This window comes from Ixodes scapularis, unplaced genomic scaffold (assembly GCF_016920785.2).
Source record: "Ixodes scapularis isolate PalLabHiFi unplaced genomic scaffold, ASM1692078v2 PGA_scaffold44__24_contigs__length_19508400, whole genome shotgun sequence".
Classification (NCBI taxonomy): Eukaryota; Metazoa; Arthropoda; class Arachnida; order Ixodida; family Ixodidae; genus Ixodes; species Ixodes scapularis.
The window spans coordinates 8,620-33,349 of NW_024609873.1; the positions used below are offsets into that span (position 1 = coordinate 8,620).

Consider the following 24,730-nt stretch of genomic DNA (forward strand, 5'->3'; position numbering starts at 1 on the left):
TAAGATTAGAGCTTCGTGACAATTCCTGCACCGTCTATTGAGTTCCTATTAGAACGAAGGCGCCGTACTGTCTGTCCTTGTAATTTTTATTCTATCAATAAAACGTTACGCGCTCATGTCTAAGCAAGGCACATCCTGGTCTAAGGCTTCAGGTGTCAGCATATCCCATGATTCAATAACATACCGCTACAAAGAATATGTGAAACTTTAAGTCGCTTTGTTCCTTTCTGAAAATAAATTTAATGCATATCTTTGCAAATATCTTGTGATCTTCTGTAAAAAACCAAAGCCTTCTAAGGCAGTGGGTCGTACATCAATGCGGACAACGATAGCGTGCAGATGCTCACATGTTTACAATGACGGATCATCAGGCAGAGCACTTGAACGAAGAATTTTAGCAACAAAGAAAACACCACAATGTAAAGAAAACGGTCATGTGAACAGGTTACACGGGAAAGCTATGATGCTTTTCGGATTTAAGGATCAGAACAACAGCACAAAGCAAGGCGACGGCACACTTCACGTATGAGCGTTGTGTCTTGAATGTTTGTTAAGTGCATCACCTAGACAACTATACAGCAGTAAACTAATATGAAGAATGTAAGACGCACATACGACCTGCAATGGCAAATAATAACTTCCTTTGTTCGTTCGCAACTAATCGCAAAATGTTGGCCTAATGGTCAAGAGAAACTGGTGATAGAGAGTTTTAATGAAAGTTTTTTTTTTTTTATGGCTAGTCCAAATTTCGCGAATGATTGCGTGGAAGCGGTTTTTGAACAATAGACGCAGTACGGCGTGCTTTAGTGCAACGTACCACAGGCACATATGTTCAAAACATTTGATGGTAATGTTGTTCCAGCGATGGTGCAACCTCGCAGTTAACCCCCATTACTTCGTACATAATCACTGACCAAACTCCAATTGATATTGACAACACGGCAGACATTTATTCTTTCTATTGATATGCCAAGAGCTCTCGTGCCAGATAGAGATCAAAGCTTCATAATGTGTCCTTTCGAAATCAAGTAGCTGAAAGCTCGTTCACTTCATGTTTCGTCTTATGGCGGGCAGCACAGCTGATGAGAACTTTAGTACTCGCGCGCGCCGTTTACAGCTTCCACGAGCACTTAATGACTCAGTACAAGATGTCTTCTCTTTTGTGACTGCTACCACACTGCGCGGAGCTCACCTACTGCCCGCGCCTTTACATTCGTTTATTTTTCAATATTTATTTTTTTTTGTTTTGTTTTTTTTTGTTCGTGTGAACGTTTGGAAAGCCCTGAATGGAAGCAATTACTCTAGTAATCGTCAACAATTCACCCAGCACGCTCAGGACCAACGGAAAGTCGTCGGAAGTGCATCAATTAACGCAGAAACGATACAATTCAATTTTTAAATCTCGACAAGGCCAATCGATCACTTCCAGGGCCATCCGCAAACAAGGACGATAAAAAAAAGACTGTTCCGACATCAAAAAGCTAATTCATACTGTATAGAATTCATCACGGATATATTGTCAGCAGCAGTTAGCGAGGGTGAAAGAAAAACAATTCAAGTTTCCTTTGAACCATCTCCCTCTTGAGCACACTGAGCACATCCCGGCATCACGGATCTGCTCATGCTACCAACGACAAGCCTTACGCACGGGCTAAGTGAAGAAGTCAAGTGGAGGGAGCGGAGACAGCGACGCGTCCTTGCCCTTGATAAGCAGGTGGGGCAGCGAACCCATCTGGTGCATGTCCCCATCCAGGAGCCCATTGGAGGTGCCCAGGGAGTTCTTCTTGCCGTCGGCGACGCCGTACGACATCACTGACCGGTGCTGGGTCCCGTCGGGGGACGACGTGGCGCAAGGTCTCGTCTGCGACTGCAGCATCGAGTCCGGGCCCACGCCCTGTGCCGGAGGCAGCATCGGGCTGTAGAAGCTGCTGGGGTTTGCCGACATGTTGGAACCAGTCCCGAACCCGGCTCCGTACGCTGGCCCCGCCGGCAATGAGGTCTGGAAGCCGAAGTCGTACGGGTTTCCGGAGCCGAACGCCCAGGAGTCCATGGTCGGGTTCAAGGGGGGTAGCGTCGGAGACGTGGACGGGTAAGGTGATGCTTTCTGTAAGTTCTGCGCTGCTGCTGTTGTTTATTGAGGGATGAAATAAAAAAAAGGCGGTATTATCTCGGCAACTTTTTGATGCAGTAAGGCAGTCAAAGCAATGACCTCCGGGGTGCTCGCACAACCCTGACAGCTCCTCATAACTATGCAGAGTCACTCACATGTTCTCTTAATCACCACGAAAAGTTGTCCTCGACTAGGGCATACTAACACTCGAGTGCACAAAATCAACGATCCGTTTCTAGGCGCATGACAACCTAGTCCGTTTGTGTCATACAAGCATAATATAATGAAACAATACATGGTTCTAAAGAACTTAATTTTAGAGCGCAGCTCTTAGGGGCCCGTTTCCAGCCTGAGCGGCGTCGCCGTTGGCGTCGGCGTCGCCGTCGGCGTCGGCGTCGGCGTCGGCGTCGGCGTCGGCGTAACCGCGCCCCTCCCTCTCCTCCTCCTCCCTCTCCTTCTCCCCCTCCTCCTCCCCTCCTCCTCCTCCCCCTTCTCCTCCTCCCCTCCTCCCCCCCTCTTCCTCCTCCCCCTCCTCCTCCTCCCCCTCCTGCTCCTCCTCCTCCCCTCATTGTCCGGCTTGAGCGGCAAGGAGGAAAGCAGTACGAAGGTGGAGGAGGGGGGGAGGAGAGACGAGGAGGCGGAGGCGAGGGGAGGGGAGGAGCTTGAAGGACGAGGAGGTGGTAAAGGAGAGGGAGGGGGAGCAGGAGGGGAGGAGGACTAGCAGGCATGATCACAAGGGAGGAGGAGGAATATACCCTCCACTCCTCCTCCTCAAGAGCTGCGCTCCAATTCGGCGTTACAGGAAGTTGTAAACGGCTTTCATTTTTTCTTCCAATGCGACTGTGGTTTGAACCGCTGGCGTATAAACTCGTGCAGCCCATCATATTTAAAATAATTTCTTGCAGCTTTGAAGATTGCTTTTTGAGAAATATCAAAGGCTTAATTAAACCCAACTTTTTTTGTGTGATTTCTGTTTTTCTTTTTTTTTTTTTTGCTTTGAATTCTGTTATGTATATTTTTCATGCATATTTCAATACATTTAAGGCCACATAATACATTTAATACATTTAAGGCCACATAAATCAATTTTAGCCGAGCTTGTTCTAAACCAATGTTTTCAAAAATACTTTAAATTCCTGCACAAGGGGCATAACATTTTCTTTATTTTTGTATACGCGTGTATGAAAAATTAAAACAGTTTTTTTGCTACAAATAAAAACGTTTACCTCTTTAAAACACTCGTATCATGAAAAAAAACTTGCAGCCAATCAGTACGATACGTAAACTAATATGCATGCATCGGTACTTGTGTTCCAACACGTTAATTCTGCCGTTCCAATAATGTCAGTGAATGTAACAAGCGGAATGAGAGCGGCGGGAGGTCTTTCAGTCGGCCCATTTCCAGCGCGGGCTTCCCACCCCCGAAAACACCTCGGCGCCCTGTGAGCCTCAAACCGAGCAGAGCGGCCAAAGGACGACCGAAGGCAGCGAGCTCGTGTTGGAGGCCAGGCACCGGAAATAGCCGCCCTGATGTTCTCGTCAGTGACTATGGACGATTAAGAGCAGGGCCGCGGTCCGCCGCCATGTCTCTGCTCGTGGTGGCAAGCACGATCAATTGCAACTTGCAAGCCTCCCGAATCTACGTTCACGCGCACGCTGCACATGTTCGCACCCGCGAAGCAGCCGTCGGGGTCACTCTCACGCCGTGATCGGGGCCAACGTTAGTAGGTCAAAATCGGGGCGCCATGTTTGCCATTGTTGACACAGTATTATATTTATCGGGCCAGCGATGTAAGAGCAAAAACACACCGAAATCCGGCGACAGAATCCGCGCCAGGGCGGCGTCGTATCGAAACAACCTACCGGTCTGCAGGAAGTTGGTCTTCCTTGGGGGTTCACGCTTCCTCCATTTCGCGCGTCGGTTCTGGAACCACACCTGCGGGGGCAAGGATGGAAAGACGGAACTCGTCTCAAGCGCACAAAGCACATGCAGCCCATGCACGGCCAAACAGCGTGTGATGCGGCGGTTTGCTAGCAATGTCCACTGCCGGCTGGCCAGGCTAACGTCCAGAGCTGTAAATAAAGCATTATTTCCTAGATGGCGACCACCTGCTCCGGCCCTTAACCGTTGGAGTGTACTTTTTAAAGGCCACAAAATCAAAGTATTCTTCAATATAACGATATTGAATCATGCACAGTTCGTAATAACTGATAATAATAAAAGTGCCAGGAGGCAAGCGGCTAGAAGAAATGTTTCTTCCACTTGTTCGCTATCTGGCCTCTTGGCAATGTTAGTTATTCTTTTTAGCTATGCCGTACCAACCAGTACATGGTACCGGCGTGCGCTCGTGTTTCACTGTTGCCCGATGCACGTTCAACAGCCCAGGCTAGCAGTCGTACTGCATCGGCTAAAAGTCTCATCTACAGCTTGAACTATGCCCCTATACTCTGGCAGAGCAAACTCCCGTTGTCTAAACAACCAACAACTAATGTTAAGCGACTAGCCCAAGTGTATACCTACTCTTCTATAGTAAACTTGTTATATTAACTCGCAGCATCTTTCCGTTCAATTAATACTAAACGGTATCGCCCTTATCTCTTTTTCTCGAGGCCACGAGTGGGCGCTCTAAAGATGAAAAAAAAAAACAGCATGTGCAAGTGTATGGATATCTGTAGCGGCCATTCCCTCACCTGTACCCTAGATTCGCTTAGGTTCAGCCGAAGTGCCAGGTCTTCCCTGGCGAAGACGTCGGGGTACGGTGCTCTCTGGAACGCCCTCTCCAGCTCGTCCAACTGGAAGGCCGTGAACGTTGTCCTGCGCGAGTTAACAGCGCCTTTCTGACAATGTGCTCCGGAGGAACCAATAGGTTTGTACATTCTGGTGCCGCTATTCTCGTGGCCAGACCTGCCCTCCGCTATGAAAAAACCGCAGTCCCAATGCTCGTAAATCATACAAAATATATGGTGTTTCCTGCAAACATCATGACAGGGTCATCTGCGGGCACGTCTGAAGCATGTTTCTTCAGCGTGTCTGCTTCATACATATTTCGAATATTTTTGCAGACCGTTTTTGCGTTATTAATATGAGACAGACCCGTCACACAAAGAACGCTTTCGGCAGCGTCTGCAGACCGTCTTTTGTATGATACATTAGCAGTCTGACCGTGGCTTCAATGACCAGGAGAGTCGACCGCCGCCATCTTTGTTTAATAAACCGCACTTTGCTTAGGTTCCTTTTTGATACACGGCCACGCTCACGGACGCGGTGTCGAAGCGAATTGAAGAGCATCCATTCTCGACAAAACTTTTACTTTGGCACACACAAGAATAAAATCTGAAGCAGATAATGACGGAAGTAACAGAAAGGGAACGGACAAGCACAAACTTCCAAGTAGCAACAAGATTTATTGGGCCAGTATAATATGCGTGCTTTGAATTATATCGGTAGCGGCGCCAGTTGGGAAACCTGTGTACGTTCTCTACCTTTTTTTTTTTGTGTCGTCTTTATGTCTGAAAGATATTGTCGGCACTCCCGTCTTGGCTTTGAAAATGAAAGGTTAAATTAGCTTCAGAGCAGGGTGCCAGTCATCCACGATACGAACCACTTTCCGCCTCGTTGTAGAGACGCGATTTTGTAGATTCACTAAGACTGCTAACTGGGGTGTCTCCCTCTTACATCTCGTTGTAATCTGCGGCGAGGTGTTTCTGTGGCACCATGTACCGGGCGCTCTCCTTTGACTGAACGGGTAGGATTCGAGCAGACGACGCGCTACTTAGTCGCACAAAGTGCTTGTTGGCTCTCAGTTTTGCCGATTTTTTTAACGGTTTATTTTTTGAAGAAGAGTGTAGGACGTTTTTCGGGAAGGATTTTTCTAGTGAATTAAAGCGCCCCCGAGCCGCTTTTCTATGTGACAACCTTTAATATGTTCTAAAAGAAGCCTGGAGCTTTACGTAACAGCCTGCGCGGCGTGCGTAACGGACATTCACGACGTCTCAAATTCTTGTTCGTTAAACCTGTGAAGGCTCCTGTGGAAGACGTTTTGCAGCCATCAGAGTGTAGGAAGTCTTCCATTTCTACTGCGTGCGCGCGTACTGTTGAGTGACCTGGCGCGGCCCACTTCTTTTAGCTACATTGAGCTTGCCAATACCGACGCTTCTGTTCGAGCGTGATTCGACTGTTGCTGACGAGAATTTGTACGGCATCGTGCGAACCAAGTCTGCTTAGTGATTGTTGTTATTTTACCGTGGCGCTTTCTCCCTCCCGCACCGGATGAGGGGAAAAGGAGTTTGCCACATCGCGAGTTCTGCTGGAAGGAAGAGCAGAAATCTACATAACTTCTTTAATTGTCGGTCGTGGCCCGGAAAATTGATACGATTGATTATTTTGTTTTATCAAACGTTTTGTCAGTATATGATTACACTAATAAAATCACTCATTCAAAAGCGCACCACACATTTTACGCAATTATTTGGGTTTGCCAAAATGAAACAAACATATGGTCGCAACGCACAGCGGGTGTATAACTTTCTTCTTTTTTTTTTTGGGGGGGGGGGGGGCGTTTAAGTGTTATCAACTTATAGATCTAACTAATCTCAATCGCGATGGGGGTTTCGCACCTTTCTGGCTAAACGGGTGAGTAATTAACAACTCCGGAAATTAGCCACCACTTCATTCAGCCGTATACTTCGAGAAATTGTCTGTTTGCTGGTTATCAAAATTTAAAAAATAAAATAATTATAATCTTCAAATAAGAGATCAGCAGTGGAACGAACAGGATACATGAATTTTCTTTTTCATTGAAGTTTATACTACACACATTTTCCAGTTTGCCTTAATTTCTTTCATTCGATGATACATTCATTCCTCAGTTTAATTTCGATTACATTTTAATAAGAATACTTTGTGTTCATTGTTGCAGGTGTTGTACTGGGGTAAAGCGATGAATATCCAGCATTTAGTACTGGGGTAGAGGACAGTACGCTACAATCACGGCGCGCTTCGTCACTTTAGTACCAAAAGTGTCTGTTAGCACAACAATTCGTGTCACGCATTCAAGCTCTGATAAAATGTGCGACCCCAAATATTACCTCACGAAATAAACACAACGTGAAAAAGGGTTTTGCAGAGTAAACCCAAACAACACACGAACCAAGCTGACGAGCCAAAGAATTTGCGCCGTCCGCCTCGTCTTTTCTATCCGCTACGTCACAAACAATGATGATGATAGCTAGAGAAGCGCCCCCTGTAGTTCGCGCACGCCGCCAACAATAGGAACTGAAATGCGTGCCACCGCATTGCCAGTTAATTTCGAAATATTCAGGTGTACCACTTTTGGTACATATGTAGCCTAAGTTTGGCATTTCTAGTAGTATAAATTGGGCTAATAAACTATTGCTCTATGGCCTTACTTAGGCCCAAATTACTTTTTTTTTCTTAACCCTAGCTAGATAGAACAATGTGGAAATCTAACACTTCTATAAATCGCCACAAAAAAAAGGCCACAGATGAAATAAAGCTGGCAAGTCACAATTGAACAACCAGCATTGAAAACTAATTCTAACATTTACTCGAGAATTGAAGCCCAAATGTTCCAAAAGGCAACCGAATAACCGAGCAGTGAAGCCAAACTTTTCCTCTTGTTTGGCAGTTTAGGACCTCCAGGCGAGAATTGAACACGCAGCACTGAAGCCTAATTCTGCTTCATAAGTGAGGTCCAAAGAAGCCTGTTGACCACCGATCAACCAGGCAGCGAAGTCTTGCACTAGTTTGACGGGCCAAGATAAGCAGACTCTGGCAAGATCAAGTTTGGTTATACCTCTTCGGGCTTTCGGGGCCCTAAATTGTCAGAAAAAATCCGAATCTGGGGCCAAAGAACGGAGCTACTGTGAAGACCCCATTTCAACCAGCGACCGAAATAAAGCACCTTTTGTCGTCCCCAGGAATCTTCGCCGCTCGTTCACGAAAAAATGTCCTTGCGTTTGCAAGAGCAAAATTTTCTTTTTCTGCACTCTCATCGCAACAAACATATTTTTTACGCTGAAAGTTGACTGAGTATCCCCATTTAACCAACACATGAAGATAAATGTTTGTACCTTGTTTTCTTCTTCTTCGCTGTCTTGTCTCCGTCAGATGTCGAAGACTTTTCAGGCGTCTTCGTCTTCTGGGGCTCTATAAAAAAATATTCACGGTGGTGAAAAAAAAGCGTAAACCTATTTCGAGTATCTGACAAATACCCTGATATTGTGTGACCATGGCTTTGAACAACCCTTAATTTACGAAATGACTATTTACATCTAACCTTGCACATTCACAACGCGAACCATCATGTCCACACACAGAAAAAAAAAATGGTTTATAGACCCCGACAGAATAAAAACGGCATGGCCTGTCTTTTGAACGCCCGGCCTCCAGCAGGCGCTCCGTGCCTTCCATCGTGCTTTGACTGCACGCGCCCGCTCAAGGTGCCCGAGACGTCGAAGCATTGTCGAAGGTAGGAAGCTCGGACTGGAGGCGGGACAATGAAAACCCCTTGCTGCCCTTAGAACTTTGTCAGGGACTATAGACCTTTGCAACGCGTATCGCCCGGGCGACAAATGCCGAGTTACTGGGCTCTGGACGCATGCACAGCATCTGACCTATCACACAGCAGAGAAACAGCGCATGCTCAGAAGTCGTTCCACAGCCAAGCAGACAAAGATGGCAGCATCCAGAAGGCGATTTTTGAGAAGGTCTATAGGCTCTAAATAATCACAACCAGAGGCAAATAAGTGGCAGCACTTACCACTTAACAAATTTAAAGGGTGTCACGTCTAGCATCGAGATATACATGGAGATGTTGGGGCCGCCATACATTCTTGAATCAGCTTTTCCTTCGTACATGGATTTCGTTTAATCCATTCGTATTATGCATTTATGCAATGACACACTACAAAAAGACCACCGAGCAGAAAGCCTACCCTTGAGTTATATTCGCCGAAATCACAATCGCTGTGCAAAGACAACGCCAAGGATAAGAAATTAAAAAAAAAAATGCGAACAGTTTCTATTATTTTTCACTTGGCCTGACCAATTAACGATTGGTCATTAAGCCTTCCGGCTATAGTCTGGGGGCCGTGAGTAGCAAGCGGAGTCATGTGACACGTAGCGTGACCACGTGACGTCAGTCACATCACGTCGTCACGTGGTCTCGGATGTGCGCTACGTCATATCCCACATCCCATAATATCTCATAATACCACAAGTAAAAAAGATCTGAAAATTAAGTTTTATCGCTGGCCTTTACAATTCTAAGTGGTACAAGACAATCGCATATCTTATACGAGTATCACACGAATAAAACACACAACATATTGCAAGCCGCAGTGCGCCACAGGTGTGTAATCAAAATATTGCTAATTATAAAAACTAACTCGAGACACAGGCAAAGTGTGGCAGACGACCCTGGCCAAACATTGGCGTCACCTGTCCGCTCTTCATAAAGAAAAAATAGGTATGATATATGGTTCATTCATACGGTATCTTGGTATATGGTTCGCATGGGTCCTATTCGCCTCGAGATCGAACCGTGTCACCACCGTGCGGCCGAAATTGCAAACGCGCGGAAGCGGGGATACCGCCGCGCGTCGTCTGCTACGGGCGCACGCTCAGAAGCATGGATCTCGAAGACGCAAGCCTGTTTCCGGCTGAGCTTGACTTTCGTTATTAAATGCTTTATGTTTTTGTTGCCTTTTCTTCTTACTAAAGGTTGTATTGTATCGTTTCCCATGCGTAGAAATTCAGCAAAGCGATTATTATTAGTAAGTCGGAAACTTCCATAACCTTAGTGTATTGGTTTGTATACAATCGCTGGTCCCACGTATTTTAGTTATCTCGCACAAACCGTGGCTTTCATAAAGCATTGAATGTTGAGTGGGTCTGTGGTTTGATTAGAAAATTAACCCGACTGATCGCTATCCTTTAATAGACTAATCAATCAATAAATTCGTATGTTGATTTTTCGCCGTTCATATTGCGTGAAAGACGTTAAAACTACACATTTTTTATTGGTTTTAATATGTCATAAATGGCATATTGCATTCCCATTCTAAACTTCACGTTGTGAGTCCTATATAAATATGAACACGGGAAGCCTTTTAAAGTGAAGTATTTTTTAACTTATTATTTAAACGGTATAATCACCCTCGGCGGAATGACAAGCACGCTGAAGTGGTTTACCGTGCAAGCCTGTGTCACAAAAGAATTAAAGACGTCAAAAATATTAAAGCAGGCATTTTTTACTCTTTCTTCACTCCTTGTTGAACCGGCAAAAAAAAATCGCAAATAAAGCGTTACTTGAGTAGTCTGAAAATTAATCGATGAACTACCCAGTTCCGATATACGTTAGGTGAGGGCGGAGGGTGATCGGAAAGTTTTGTGAAGATCGCTAGCCCTCATCAGTAGTAGAGAATCACTGCTGCCGATGCAGTTTGTGTCGTGGTGCGCGTCGTTTGTTGAGGTAGCAGTGTCTACTGTGTTTGAATGCAAAATTATTTAGCCAGAAATTTATAGTATTAGCCTCTGGACGTCCGCGGCCCTCACCAAGAAAATTGAAGCGGGTGAACTCACACTACCGAGAAAAGCATTTAATAACAGGTAATTGATGCGTTGCTCGGTTACACTCGTTTATTTAAGTCGCGGCAGATTTATTAGAACAGTTTGTTTCACTTGTTTCAGTTGTCCTGCAAACCGTGCAGTTTGCAGATCTTAACTAGAAGAGACGCGCTCTCCTCATCGCAACGCAGTAGATCTGTTCAAACTCCAAAAAACTTACCCACACTATGCCACAGTAAAAGGGCAGAGGAACTCAATAGCAGGTTAATTTCCGATACAGCGCTAACTTATCTTCATTCTAAATATTTATATTACTGCAAAAGCTAGAAGTTCAAACAAAAAAAGCATAGAAGCTGCGATTTCACAGCCCACAGACAAGTAATATGTTATCTGGGTTGGAATTTATTGTTGTTTTTTTAATTCCCACGTTGATGAACCGATACATTCATTTTAAAAGAAACGAATATTTAACATAAATATTCCAGTTCAGCCGGAGACAGGCATCAGTCGTGGTTATCCATGCTTTCCAACATCTCTCTAGAGCAGACGACGCACGCACAGAAGCGATTATATAAATTTAGGCCGCACGCTGGCAACACGATTCGATCTTCACTGAAACACCGAACAGTACCACATCGTTTTCCGCTAGAATTGTTTTCCCACCGATAGTATGCGGCAAAATAAACGCAAGAATCTACGCCGTCTCGCGCGCGAACGTGGAGAGCCTATGGGGCGGCTGTTCTCCTATCCCCGCTTTGATGATGATGATAGCGCGACCGTAGCGCCACCTCTAGGTCGATCTCGAGGCCAATAGCTTTTTAGTAGTATGAAATAGAGCAGCAGTGCATGCAACGCAGTCTGTCACACTCTAACGCCCATGTGGGAACCAGCCTTCCGGTCAGCCGGCACCGTCCACACGAACGGGTATCCGAATGTCGAGAGTCACCTTCTTTCCTTGTCAAGCCGGGGTCTCCGCCGACGACGGTGGCCGTGGGGGTCATCCCCATCGACTGATGCTGGCCGGCACCGCCGGACATACTGGGCAGCGGTCCCCCCATGTCGCGCACTCGGAGTCCAAGGCAGGGAGACATGGACACCAGACCCGACAGCATGCCGCTTCCCTGGCCCATCCCGCCGGTGCCCATGGGGTCCAAGGGCGACACGTTGGTTGCAGGCACGTAGTCCGCCGGGCCGCACATCTGCCGCGCGAAGGGGGAATACGTCGCAGTAAGTAATCGAACCGCAACGAACTGCGATAAAATGTAACGGTTGCACGCGATCGACTCCTTCGACGCAATGTGGACACGTCTGAATTTCAGCGACCACAAGCCATTGTGGAGATATGGTTTGAACTAGATCCTGCTAGACTTAAGGGCTTTACCGCCTTTTTCTTTTTTATCAGACTGACATTACTGGTACCAGATTGTGAATTCGATTACCGTTCGATAACAAAGCCGAAGCCCTAAATCTTCTCCCACACATACTGGATGCCAGACTATATTTCACATGAGTGCTCCGTAAGTGTTCGGCCGGGGTTCATGTTTTCACTGGTTAAGCACGAGCCAAAGCCGAACGTTGAGGCAGAACTCGTGTCCAAGCTGTGGCATGCGCTGGACTTAGGTCAGGGTAGAAAGTCCAGGGTCTTGATATCTTGGATGTGTTGGACAGAAGGAGGTCAACATCGTGTCAGTCTGCTATAAAATTAAGTCTCTGAAACACCAACATTCAGTAGGATCTAGTATAGCCAACGGCACTTTAAGAAACGGGGAGCGTTTATTAGGTTCATGTTTCGTTCTTCTGCACACCTACCGGCTCATGCTGCGCGCTGATTACCTGCTACGCGGTTAAAAAAAAAAAGATGCTTCGACCACGCCCTACTTTTCTTACTTTGCCAGTGATTCTAGTTCAAACCGTCCCCACTATGGCCTATGGTCTCGCCACGGTTTACTCGTGCACGAAGCACGACGCGAGTTACTGAGTAGCAACCATTGATATTTTATCTACTGAGTCCAAGTTCAAATCACAATTCAATGTTGTTTTATGACTTTGAAAATATATGTAAACTGATTGGTTTACACTCATTATTTAATAGACGGATGATGAGTAATTTCATGTTTTTGCGTAAGGTTGTGAATAATGTTGTTGATTGTACAACATCGCTACTGAGCTGTGTACATTTACGTGTTCATCAATAGTCCATCATGTACGCTCGTTGTTTTATCTTTCAGTTTTATGCAACACTGATCCCATTACCAGTCTGCAACTGGTTGCTAACGCATTCGTATCTAACCCCAGGTAAATTTGATATTAATATTTTTGGATGCGAAGAAACATTTAGAAAGTGCTTGACGTCTCTCTTCCATGGTGACACGTCAACACTTGTTCATGAGAGGCGAATTCTTATTAATATGATGTAGCGCTCCACTAAAACACGACCACGACAAAGTAGGCTGCGATTGACAGTGGTAGCTGCTGCATTGTGGAAGGACATGATGATGGAGGTTTGCCTTCAGTCAGTCTGCTGTACAATGCTCCAATGTTCGCAAGGGGTTCTTAGAACGGAACCTGGGTGGCGGCAGTGGGGAAACAAGGGAGCGTGTTGCCACAGCGCGACCACCTGGGTATTTCGTAACTGCAGCTGCCGGAAGGGTTTGCATATGGATGTGTGTGTATCTGTGGCCGGGGGTGGGGGGGGGGGGGGGGGGGGGGGGGGAGCGTCGCTGGACGGTCTGTGGACGTAGCGGCAACGATGGGTAGGAGAGGGCGCTCTCCCTGTGATAACGTGGGTTTTTCTGTACAGCGGCGGCTTACAAGCGGGAAGTGGGGAGGAGGGGTGGACGAAAGAGAGCCTTGCTGTAGTCGGCGTGTAAGTGTGATGGTGTGAGGAACGACGAGGAGAGGGAGAGCAGTGCTTCTGCTGTAGTGTGGGTTTTGCATTCGTACATGAACTTTTTTGCCGAGAATGGGCATTAATAGCTACCTCTGTAAAAGGCGTAGAGCTGTTTTGTGGCACTAAAGAAAATGAATGAGTGAAAGGAAGTTCGGTTATTTTAATTAGGTAATAACAATTTCAAAGTTACTGTTTCTGTAATTAACTGCTAGTAATCGATTACTATCTCTTCTCAATGTCTGCGGTTGTGAAACTTCGCGAAAATTCGTTTTGCTCAAGAGATGCGTCAGTTTCTCCGGAGTCACTCAGCTAAGCCACAATGAATGTTAAATTGTGTTTTCTGTCGCTCGGAAGAACTAAGATATCGCGAGGGTCATCAGGTCAGCTTGCAAAGCAATCCTACTGAATGTTCTAGGCTATTTATTTTGGGGAGGGGGAGTTCTCACGACCCTATGGCTTTACGGCGTTGGCTACTAGATCCGGGCCTAAAAAGAAGCAGCAGACAACGGCACTGACGTCATCCAGCCACTCTACCTACCCAAGAACGGCATCCAACAAAGATCGCCTTCCCCCCGTCAGCTAAGAGAGGATTCAATGCCACAGCTGACGTTTTCCCCAGACAATGGAGGGAAAGGACTTATACGAACTTTGACATTTATATTGCTCTAATTCAACATTCTTTACACGAAGGACAACATAAAATGAACAAAAACTAAAATTCTCATTTAACTTGTATACTTTTATTATAGTATTATTTTAAAAGAGAGTAACAGTAACATTGATTCATTATTTTCCGATAACGTTTCAAAATAGGTTTAGGAAGCTGTTTTCAATTACCGCACCCACTTACAAGTTCCCATGGGTTAACCGCAAGAGTAATCAGTGACTTTCTTCATTTAGGTGCCCAAGACTTCTTCGATCTTATCAAAAACGGTCCAATGCGCTGCGGAAAAGCCACTGGTGTAGTTGCAAGTCACGCTAATCCGTGGAGCTGACGACCGTTTCCTCCGCAGTTATCGATGGGATATGTCTCGCCGGCCAGACACATGATACATCCTGCTTCCCTTCGGGGATCTATTCCATTAGTGTTCCTTGCGCTGGCCGGCGGTGTTGCACCACGAAAACTCTGGTTTGGGTGTCCTAGAAAAAAGCCGCACCGAGAACACTTTTCCGCTCTAGTTCACGACGCCAACGGTGCATTTTCTAGGGTAACATACAAACGGGTCAAGATCTGTCTACTCAGAATGTTGCTGTAAGTGTTGAACAAGAAAAAAAAACTATCTATATGACCACTCGCTCCATGACTCTAGAAAGACACGCCAGTGCGTCAACATTGAAAGCAGAGCGTTTCCGATCGCCGTTTCCAACCAAAAAAAGAGAATGGTTTGAAATATGTAACTAAATTAAATATCCTAAAACTGACGCGTTGGTGCAAATGACCCAACTTTCTTCAACCTTTCCAGCCCGGCATAACTTTCCAATTCATCTGAACTGCGGCAATGCGATAAAAACTATATAGTCACCATACCACAAACAACCAATCGAATCGCTCTCTTTCCTTGTTTCGCACAGGACGTCCACTAACTCAAAGTAACTTTTTTTGTCGCAATGTGAGCGATCCGAGCGTATCAGGAGAATGCCACCTACCAAGTTCTGCACCTTTCTCCTTTTAACTTCATCAATAGTCGCCCTAAGCAGCGCAGCCCAGTTCGCGTCCCCGTCGCCGCGAGCGCGTCTTGAAGCGTCTCGAAAGTTCACAACAAGCACAATGTATAGCAGGCGCGACACCAAGACGCGCGCATCTGCCTCTTTACTGAGTATGCTCTGGTCAAGCCTAGGCGTGTTCGAAACTTGGGGCGCTTCGAGGCTCCACTGACGATGGCGTAATGTGCGAGTCTTGTCGTTTATAGTCACTGGCGAGACCAACGGGGAAGTCTTTCAGTTACGCCTTCTCGAACGCGAGCTTTCTACCTTCGATAACGCTTTGGAGTCTCGTGCGTTTCGACTTAGCCAAACACGCTGGAAGACAGCTAGCACGTCCTGGGCATGTAAAAGAGACGCCTTGCCGTTCTCATTCTGTAAGAGACTATACAGCCACTGAAGGAATGAGAAAGGACGGAAGGATGGATGTCTCTTTTGGATACCTCCAGCACGCGCGTCTTGCCCTCCGTAGTGCTTTGATTTCTTAGTGCACAATCGAAGTCCCCGAAACGCCGCACTCAAAGCGGTAGGAAGCTCGCGCTAAAAGCGCGAAACCTGAAAGACCTCCCTATCGTTCTCATCTTGTCAATGACTACAGGTGGCATTGATCGGAATCCTGTACATAACTTAGGCACTAAGTGCTACAGCGTTTGTTGGCGAAAAAAAAAACGCGTTTGGCCCCACGAGTGTACGTGCAGTGCAAGGCTGATCCACCAAGTGCTGAGCCGAAATTTGGAAGACAGCTCTCGTTAGACTAGACGGGTCGGTGTGCGACCAATGGGCCGCAAGCGGCCCAACGGTGCTCTCTCCGGCTGCGTACCTGTTCCTGCGGTCCAGGCGACGAGCCCCCCTGCTGGTGCAGTCCCAGCATGACCTGGATGCTGTGGAAGTGTCCCCTGGAATCCTCCTCGGCCTGCTCGTCCGTCGGCATGTCGTGCATCGACGGATCCTGGAGCTGCTGCTGCTGCGCCTTAGAGCTCAGGTGCATCGCGCCACGCTCCTGTTCGCCGCCTGCAGTGCGTGGAACAAGATCACAGACGGATAAGCCGCAGTCATACTGCACATACATTAAACAAGAGACACGGCGTTCGCTGGCAGACATGATGATAGAAGCATCTGGAGTAGATAAGGACAGTACCTAAGGAAACAAATTATGCCTCAGACAGTATCTTCCGTTGCAGTTCAAACATCTAGAAAATAGGGCATTAAACCAAGAAAATCTACCAAATTGAAGGCGCCTCCCGTTCAGCCGGCCCGGCCGACACCACCCGACCTGTTCCTAGCCGCTATGTTTGCTCGCAGGTGGCGCCCCCTGTAGGTCGCTGGAATCGCGAATAATCTTTGACGGAAAATACACTTTTAAAACATTTACTATAGTCTTCCGCAGGTTAAGAGCAGCGCGACAAGTTCCTCCCCATAAAGCCCTCCGCTTCCCACTTTAGCAGTGGAAACGTTAAAGAAGGGACGGGTGGAAAGGAAAACTTGGATGCACGTTTGATCATTTTACCAAACGGCGGGAGCTTTGTAGGACTATTGTCAGAAAAAAGTGCTTTAAAACTAAATAAAATTTTATTCAACATTAGGATTGTTACAGTGGTCGTTCCGCAATTTCACCGCACGCCAACACAGTGTGGCGATGGTTCGTGGCCCTGCAGTGGTTGTCGGGCTGTCGTGGTTGTCGCTGTTTTCAATGTTCTTGGCGGTGCTGCCGCTTGCGAAGCTGAGTCACCACATCTGGGCTCTTCGGTCTCCTGATCGCTGCTCGGCATGCTGTTGACGTTTCGCTGACGCAGCAGCGACAGGGCCTGTTGATCCCATTGAGCCTACCGTTCACGTGCTACCTCTGCGCGCCGTCGTTTTCGCTTCTGATTGTTAGGACCATAATATTGAGACGGGCGCCTGCATTTAGGTGGCATTGTGAGGTCGAGAGGCTAAATGGCGCGTGGGGAGAGAAAGGTTGGACTCTGTATAGAAACGGATTACGCCACACTGTTGTCTCTTTGTGACGCTGTGCGAGCGTCCCATTAGCACCACGTGGATACAAAGCCTTTGCGCTGAATTTTAGGGGTTACCGAGAAACGATGAGAAGCGCTCTTTCCTGCCCTTTCCATTCCTCCTCCTCCCCAAACGCACTCTTTATGCACCACCTGTTTCTGCTCCTCTCGTTTCTGCGTGCTGGGTCCCTGGCGGAGTCAGCAGCGCACTCGGCTTCCACGCCGGTGACCGCGGCTCGATTCTCGACACTGGTTGCTGTTTATTTTCTAAATGATTTAGAGGCTACAGACTTACCAAACTACACATTTCGTGCATACGCGGCTCCTGAGGTTGGTTGGCCCTATTAAGTTGCTGCTACAAAACCGGCAATCATGGCAAGCTGGAAAGCTTTGTGGAAAGGCCTTGTCGTGCTAGACTTAACCTGCAACAGCCTATAGCAGTGGCTAGCAGACTCCGCGCGCTAGCCGGCGAAAACTTCCCTGATACTTCAGTGGACAGGAACTTAACGAACTTTGACAATCACTGCCGTAGAAAGCTATTAGCGTCCTTGCGCAATATAATAAATGAATGTGAAGTACGGTTCATCTATGTTACTCACTTCTGAGCTTTTTCCCTCACGAACGACCTATCTGGAATGTCAATCCTTGAAAGAGACTTCCTATAGCACTATACTTTCAACTTCCCTGTTGTGTATGCGCAAACGGAAGAATGTATTGGAAAACGTGAATATTCGCAACTCTAACGATCATTAGGTGGCGCTATCTTGATCAAAATGGCGAACGAAAGGTGGTTGGCTTCATAGTTCGGTATCTAAACGCTTTCTATTTCAAGTCATTTTAGCGTAGCATCAAGATGTAAAGTAAAAGAGCGCTTTTTCGACACTCAAAACGTTTTATTTTATTCATTTTTTGTCGGTTCAAGAAAGTTACGCGGTAACAGCATGAGAATAGCCTAGCATGCGTAAGCTCCATCACGCCGTTGTGACAGTATTTTAGAACACCTTTAATGACACCCGAATGGGATATTGTTTTAAATGCGGAGGACCCTCGAATTAATTTTTTTAATATAAGTAATCGACTCAAACGTCGCGTTAATACACGGACGAACCGAAACTGCTGCTGTGTAGGCAACTAGGAAGAGGTATTAAGGCTGCATTTATTAGAGGTTGATGATCGCGACGTCAGCATTGCAATGTGGAAAGATGTCTCCGCTTTAAAAATATAAACGTTCGTGGACACCTTTCTCTGCTTCTCTCCCCTTCTGCTCGTTTTCTAAAATCCGCATGTTCACGGGATCATATTTCATTCATGACCAGTGTGTGTGATAGTGCTATTGTCTAATTTTATGGTAGAGATAACCTCAGGCTCTATCTTTCAGCGGGGGTGAATATCAAAATTTTAATAATAAAATTCTAAGAATAATGGTGATTTTATTCGAGGAAACAGGTTAACCAAACCCCTCGGGCTCACAAAAGCAACGAATGCTGTCTGTGGGGCCAGGTCCAACGTACGAAACACATACCATATTCAATTATCACTTTTATAACACTAACCTTATGTTTTAGTCGCACTGAATAAAACAAAACAAATCCAACGAAGTCATTTTACTGTCGAATACAGGGTGGAAATGCAAAGAAATTCCCAAACGAATTAATTAAACGTTGAAAACGAAAGACAAAAGGTTCAAGCCACTTCATCACGTGTCACTTTCAAGATACCAGTTTCTGAGTCGTTTTTTTTTTATTTTTTATTTCACTTTATTTGTAAAGGATAATCCAAATAAGTCATCTGCTGATTTATTAAAGAACAAAAAAATTGTGTTTTTTTTTAGATTCTATAAATATTTTGGGTACAACACATCGTTCAGTGTGTCTCATATTTCTCTTTCTAACCTTTGTTTTTTTAAGCTTTTATTATAATAATAACGCGTTAATAAGACGTACTCATATAGCTTCAAAAAGGTCAGTAAGCCTAAAGCATTTCCTTTTTTATTAATTTCTAAATCGATCAACAAGGTTGTGTAAGCAATGTTCAAATCGAATCACATAAAATTTATTTCACAGAAAAAAACACATACGTAAGCAGGTCTACTTAAGCCTAGGAAGGCTTGTGTCACAGAAACTGGCAGCGGTGATCATTCCTCGAACATTACCAATTCAAAGCAATGAGCGAGGGCTAGCAAGGGTGCCTAGGTTATTTGGTTTTATCATTGTGCAAGTTTTCCGGGATTTATATTTGTTTAAGGTTAGACTTTAGTAATAAAATGTACTCGGGTAGGTGTTAAAAATCTTAGGAACATAAAATGATCAAAAACTTTCCCTATAATGGCAATAAATTCAAGGTATACATTATAGCGTGTAGTATTTCTGAAGGTACAGGGAGCTATTCTCCTTGTGCCAAACTCACTGGACCAAAAGTGGCGAAGTACAGAAGTTTAAAAAATAGAGTAAAAACAAGGCCATTTAAGTAGGCAAAAACAAGCTTTCACTGGAAGAAGATGCTAAGCCTGAAGATACAGTTATCAAAAATACCCTCAAAATACTGCCGATTCTGGCATACCACTTAAGTGAGAAGTTAAAAAACAAGAGTAACGCCATATCTAAGAACGGTATATGACAGGGTATAAATAAAACTTTTAGAGCGCAGCTGTCAGGCGCCCATTTCCGGGTTTCGCGGCGCCGGCGTCGGCGTAACCGCACTAAATTTAGTGGGAAATTTGACGTCACGTGATCTCAATGTCAATTCCATTCTCCGCTAAATTTAGCGGGGAAATTCAGTTTCTCCGCTAGATTTAGCAGGCGAATTGACGTCACCTGACCTCTACACAAATTCAATTCCCCGCTAAGTTTAGCGGGGATTTGAAATGGTGTTGAGTCACGTGACCTCCATTTTCCCGCTAAATCTAGCGGACAAACCAAATTTGTCCATGGATCTTGTGATAGCAAGTCATTTGGCGTCATTTTCCCCGCTAAATTTAGCGGGGGGAAGCTGAATTGGAGGAGGAGGAGGTTAGAGGAGGGATGGAAGAGGAGGAGGGGCATACCCTTCCCTCCGTACCCCCTCCTCACCTCCTCAAGAGCTGCGCTCTAATTTCGCATTACAAAGATTTGTTTAAAGTCTTTCAATTTTTCTAGTGGCAAATCGTAGAAACACTTTTTTGTGTTTAAATCTGACATGGCACAGACCTGAGGCGCTTCAAAACAGAGGAGAGATGCGTATTCTAACTTAATTAAGAGAAAGAACAAGGCGCAACTACTTAAAGGGGCGGTGCAACGATTTTCAGACTTTGGCCTATTTACTGCAAAAATTAATGTGACCCATAAAACACACAAAAAAAACAGAAAACCGTATTTTCTTGGAAGGGGTAGTTTTTATTTTAAAAAAAATTAAACAAATCAAAGGTCAAAGTGCCTCTTAACTATCCACGTCGCTTTTCGGGTGACATACTATGGGAGATTCCATGGTTTCCCCTTGGGGTCTCTCTTCAGAGACCCCAGCTAGAGTTCCTGTATAGCTACCCTAGGGAGCCTATACAGGAACTCTAACCCCAGCCGCGTCCTCCGCGATTATCGACTTTTAAAGAATTAGCATCGTCGAAGGTCGCGACGAGCGATCGACACAAAAGACGGTTGGCTACGGGGCTGACGGCGAGGGTAGCAGCGGAGGAGGACAGGTTTTGTTAACTTCCGCGTATCCCATGGAGTACGTCACACATCAGTTCCGTTAACCACCACAAGCGGCTGCACATCGGCAAATATTTCGTTTTCTTCTTGGCAGTTACGCACCGGAATAGCAGTTGTTCGGGGCAAGGTGACGCATTTTTGGTCACTTGTGCTTGGATAAACAATATAAAAAATACAAATTGCCAATTCTTTCAACAGTAAACTCGTTGCACTACCCCTTTAACGGAAGGAACATACTGAACTGGGCTACGCAACATATCCGACAATTGAAGTTATGCAAAAACAAAAAAAAAAGGGGAACGAATTTTATTTATTTATTTATTTGAGAATACAACCGGCCAACTTTTGAGGGCCAAGGCATGGTGGTGGAAAGATAACGTCAGGGAATGCTAGTTCGCGTACATACAGGCATGGAAATAAAACAAACAGGTAACTTATTCATTGGCAACAAAGAAAAGCTCATCGATTGCACTAGCAAACGAAGCAGCAGAAATAATAGCTGTCACGCCCTGTGGGGCAACGCATTCCACACGCACACGGTTCGAGGAAAAAATGAATGTTTAAAAACATATTTCTTGCAACGGAACTCACAGACTAGTTTTTCATGTTTCTGCCTTGTATCATGGCTATCATTATACTGCATATACTTATCAAACTTCAAAGCAACTTTATCATGTAAACTTTATTTCATGTAAAACTCTATCATGATTTTTTCTAAGGACGGCGAAAACATGATATCAGTTTTAGCGGCTTTCATATTTATTTTATTGTTTTGGAACCAGTCCATGGAAGAACTGACGTTTTCTTGCAAGATATGTGGAGCGTAATCTACAGGGTGTTACAAAAGAAAATTTACACAATCTTTTTAACCGCAAAATAAACTAAGCATTGCTGAACGCTCATTCTCCGCGCAAAGGTAGCGCTAGAGGTCACAACCAGATGCCAAATTTTCAGCCTGATCCGATAACTTAATCAAAAGTTAGTAATGATCTTTTGAAAATTTCAATGAGAAAATGGCGTCCGACGGAGTTTTTGAATACATGGGGCTCTATGGGCACCAGAAACCGAAAGCCGGCAAAAAAAGGCCTCCATTTTTCCATCGAAATTGTCAGAAAATCACTTATAACTTTTTATTAAGTTATCGGATTGGGCTGAAACTTTGGCATCTGGTTGTGACCTCTAGCGCTACCTTTGGTCGGAGAATGAGCGTTCGGCAATGCTTAGTTTATTTTTGCGGTGAAAAAAAAACCTGCAAATTTTCTTTTGTAACACCCTGTATATCGGTGTAACAAGGAAAAACAGTGTGATTCACATAGTGTAATATATTACACGTCAAAACTTTAGAAAGGTAATTAACGTTCATACCACAGAAAAATAATATATATATATATCAGCAAAGCCGCAAAAAGTTTTTTTTTATTTTTTTAATCCCATTCGATAACGTTTTTTGGAATAAAATTTCATGATTCACCGAATCGAACGCTTTCACTTCATCAAGGAAAAGCGCCCAAACACAAAAGTGGCTTTCAAAAGAAGAATGCGAAAAAGTAAGCAAATTCATTTAGTAACGACATACATCTCCCAGAAGTAAAGCCTTACTAAGATTAATAGATTATACTCTGTAAACCAGACAACTTATAGATATGTAAAAAAAAGAAGCTTTTTTTACGATTTGTGAAATACACCTATCGGTCGATAAGGAAAACTGATTCCGCGGGCCACCCGCATACATCGGTATTACAAATGCAGTTTCCAGGTCCTCAGGCATAATTCCAGATTAGAATTATTGCCTTGATCAGACATAAAAGCACATCTTCGAGTGACTCAAAATTATCGCAGAGGTCGAACAGTGATATGCCATCTATTCCCGGAGTCCTAATACGTTCGAAATCGAATACAATGGTACGTAACTCAACACGTGGGAGTGTCCATAGAAAAGCCGAAGACGCATTCTTTCCACTCACTGATCGGCATTGTTAGCTCCGTCTCTCAGGCAATCGCTTGTAAAAGTAACAGCTAAAAGAATCTGCGGTCTATTCAAAGCTGGGAGCGAACAGTTCATGGACGCTCATTTTTATTACTGTTACGAAGCTCATTTTTTATTGACCAATCTTCTGTTAAGTTATAACGAGCTTTAAACATTTATCCAAGTTTTGGCTTCTTTTCGCGGAGTGGTTTAGCGCGTGTATCTCATTTCGTCAAGCCTTAATTCCGCTCGCAACCTCACATCCTTAGGCGACCGTCTACAACGCTGCCACAAAAGTTTCTTTATATGCAGGGTGTTTTCAGAGAACTCAGGCCAAATCGCTCCTGCGAAAACTACTCATCGCATCAAAAAAAGGCTTGTGTCATTTTTGGTCCTGGGCCTGGGGCCTATTTAGGAAAATTATTAAAGTCCGGGATAATTAGATTGTTAATTATTTTTGCGTAATTAACTTTGTTAATATTGTGTTTAAGGGCATGGTTTTAATTAGAAAACTGCTCAGCATCATCGAAAAACACTAAATCAACAAATTGTAGGACGATAGAAGGCGCGCGAAGTATTTTGCGGTTTTTCATAAAGCCGTAAAATACTTCGCGTGCCTTCTATCGTTCTGCAATTTGTTGATTTAGTGTTTTTCAAAGATGCTGAGCAATTTTCTAATTGAAGTCATGCCCTTAAATACAATATTAAAAAAGTTAATTACGCAAAAATAATTAACAATTTAAATATCCCGGACTTTACTAATTTTCATAAATAGGCCCCTGGCCCAGGACCAAAACGACAGAAGCATTATTGTTTTATGTGATGAGTAGTTTTCGCATGAGCGATTTGGCCTGAGTTCTCTGAAACACCCTGTATACTGCACCAAGATAACGTCGTTAAGCCACATTTGTTCAGGCCTACGCTTTTTAGCCCTAATGCCCTAATAGCTATAATACTCGATCGCATAAATGAATTCAAATTCGATTCAAGATTAAGATATAATTCTGAAGGGTTTACTTCACCCAGATAGGACATTTAATTATAAGAAGAAACAAAGTAGTTGAAGGCAGCCCGATGCATAATATCCACGAACACCGACTCTGCCTTCAGTTACTCCTGTAAATTTAATTTTAAAAAAACGGAGTAGAAACAAATGTGTGATCTGTTAAGGATGGCTAGTTGGACTAGTTGGTTTTGCATCATGGTGTAATACGCCAAAACAACAGGGACAAAAAACGAAGGAAGACTAGACAGGACGCGGGGCGTAACTTTCGACTGAAAGAAATTCACGAAGCCTTCCTGATTAGGTCCCACCACGACAATACTTGTATAAGCGCTCCCTCTTTGTCCTTGACTGATAAAGAATTCTACCATTTGAAAAACCAATGACGCTGGCATTTGAGGGAGGGGGGGGTGTTTTTAGACCATATCTTTGGTGTTCTGCCAAGTGTGCCTGCTTTTATATTTTATATTTTTAAATTCTGTCATCCAAATAAACAATTCAGTTGAAAGTTACGCCCCGCGTCCTGTCTAGTTCTTCCTTCGTTTTTTGTCCCTGTTGTTTTGGCGTATTACACCATGGTGATCTGTTAGTTTATGGTTGACTACAAAAGACAACCAAATTATTTGAAATTCTTACATTATTATGATCGGTACACTATGTGACTAGTTTATCTCTGAGAAACTTTTCTCTCGTTGGCGCCAGTCTTGTCTTCCTAATGCCATAGTTTGCAGGCAGACTCAAATAGTCACAAACCGATAGAGGTTTTCCTCTGCAAGTATCAATATTAAGGTCT

At 44.7% G+C, this 24,730-nt stretch overlaps 1 protein-coding gene across 1 annotated transcript; it reads right to left on the bottom strand.

Annotated features, from left to right (window-relative positions):
- Window positions 1-1,651: 1,651 nt before the first annotated feature.
- On the bottom strand, window positions 1,652-16,279 carry LOC120841709 (retinal homeobox protein Rx1). The gene is made up of 6 exons (XM_040212672.1): window positions 16,112-16,279; window positions 11,647-11,899; window positions 8,204-8,279; window positions 4,802-4,925; window positions 3,974-4,046; window positions 1,652-2,124 (listed from the first exon to the last, which is right to left on the bottom strand). Exons 1-6 carry the CDS (start codon window positions 16,277-16,279, stop codon window positions 1,652-1,654), a joined length of 1,167 nt encoding a protein of 388 aa, XP_040068606.1.
- Window positions 16,280-24,730: the final 8,451 nt, after the last annotated feature.

Bases quoted from the DNA above. Each gene is read 5' to 3' on its own strand.
- LOC120841709 (XM_040212672.1), bottom strand. From the start codon at position 16,279: ATGCACCTGAGCTCTAAGGCGCAGCAGCAGCAGCTCCAGGATCCGTCG. The intron at 11,900-16,111 runs GTACGCAGCCGG...TTCGCGCGGCAG, and splicing joins CGCCTGGACCGCAGGAACAG to ATGTGCGGCCCGGCGGACTA. The intron at 8,280-11,646 runs GTGACTCTCGAC...ATTTTTTTATAG, and splicing joins CGGCTTGACAAGGAAAGAAG to AGCCCCAGAAGACGAAGACG.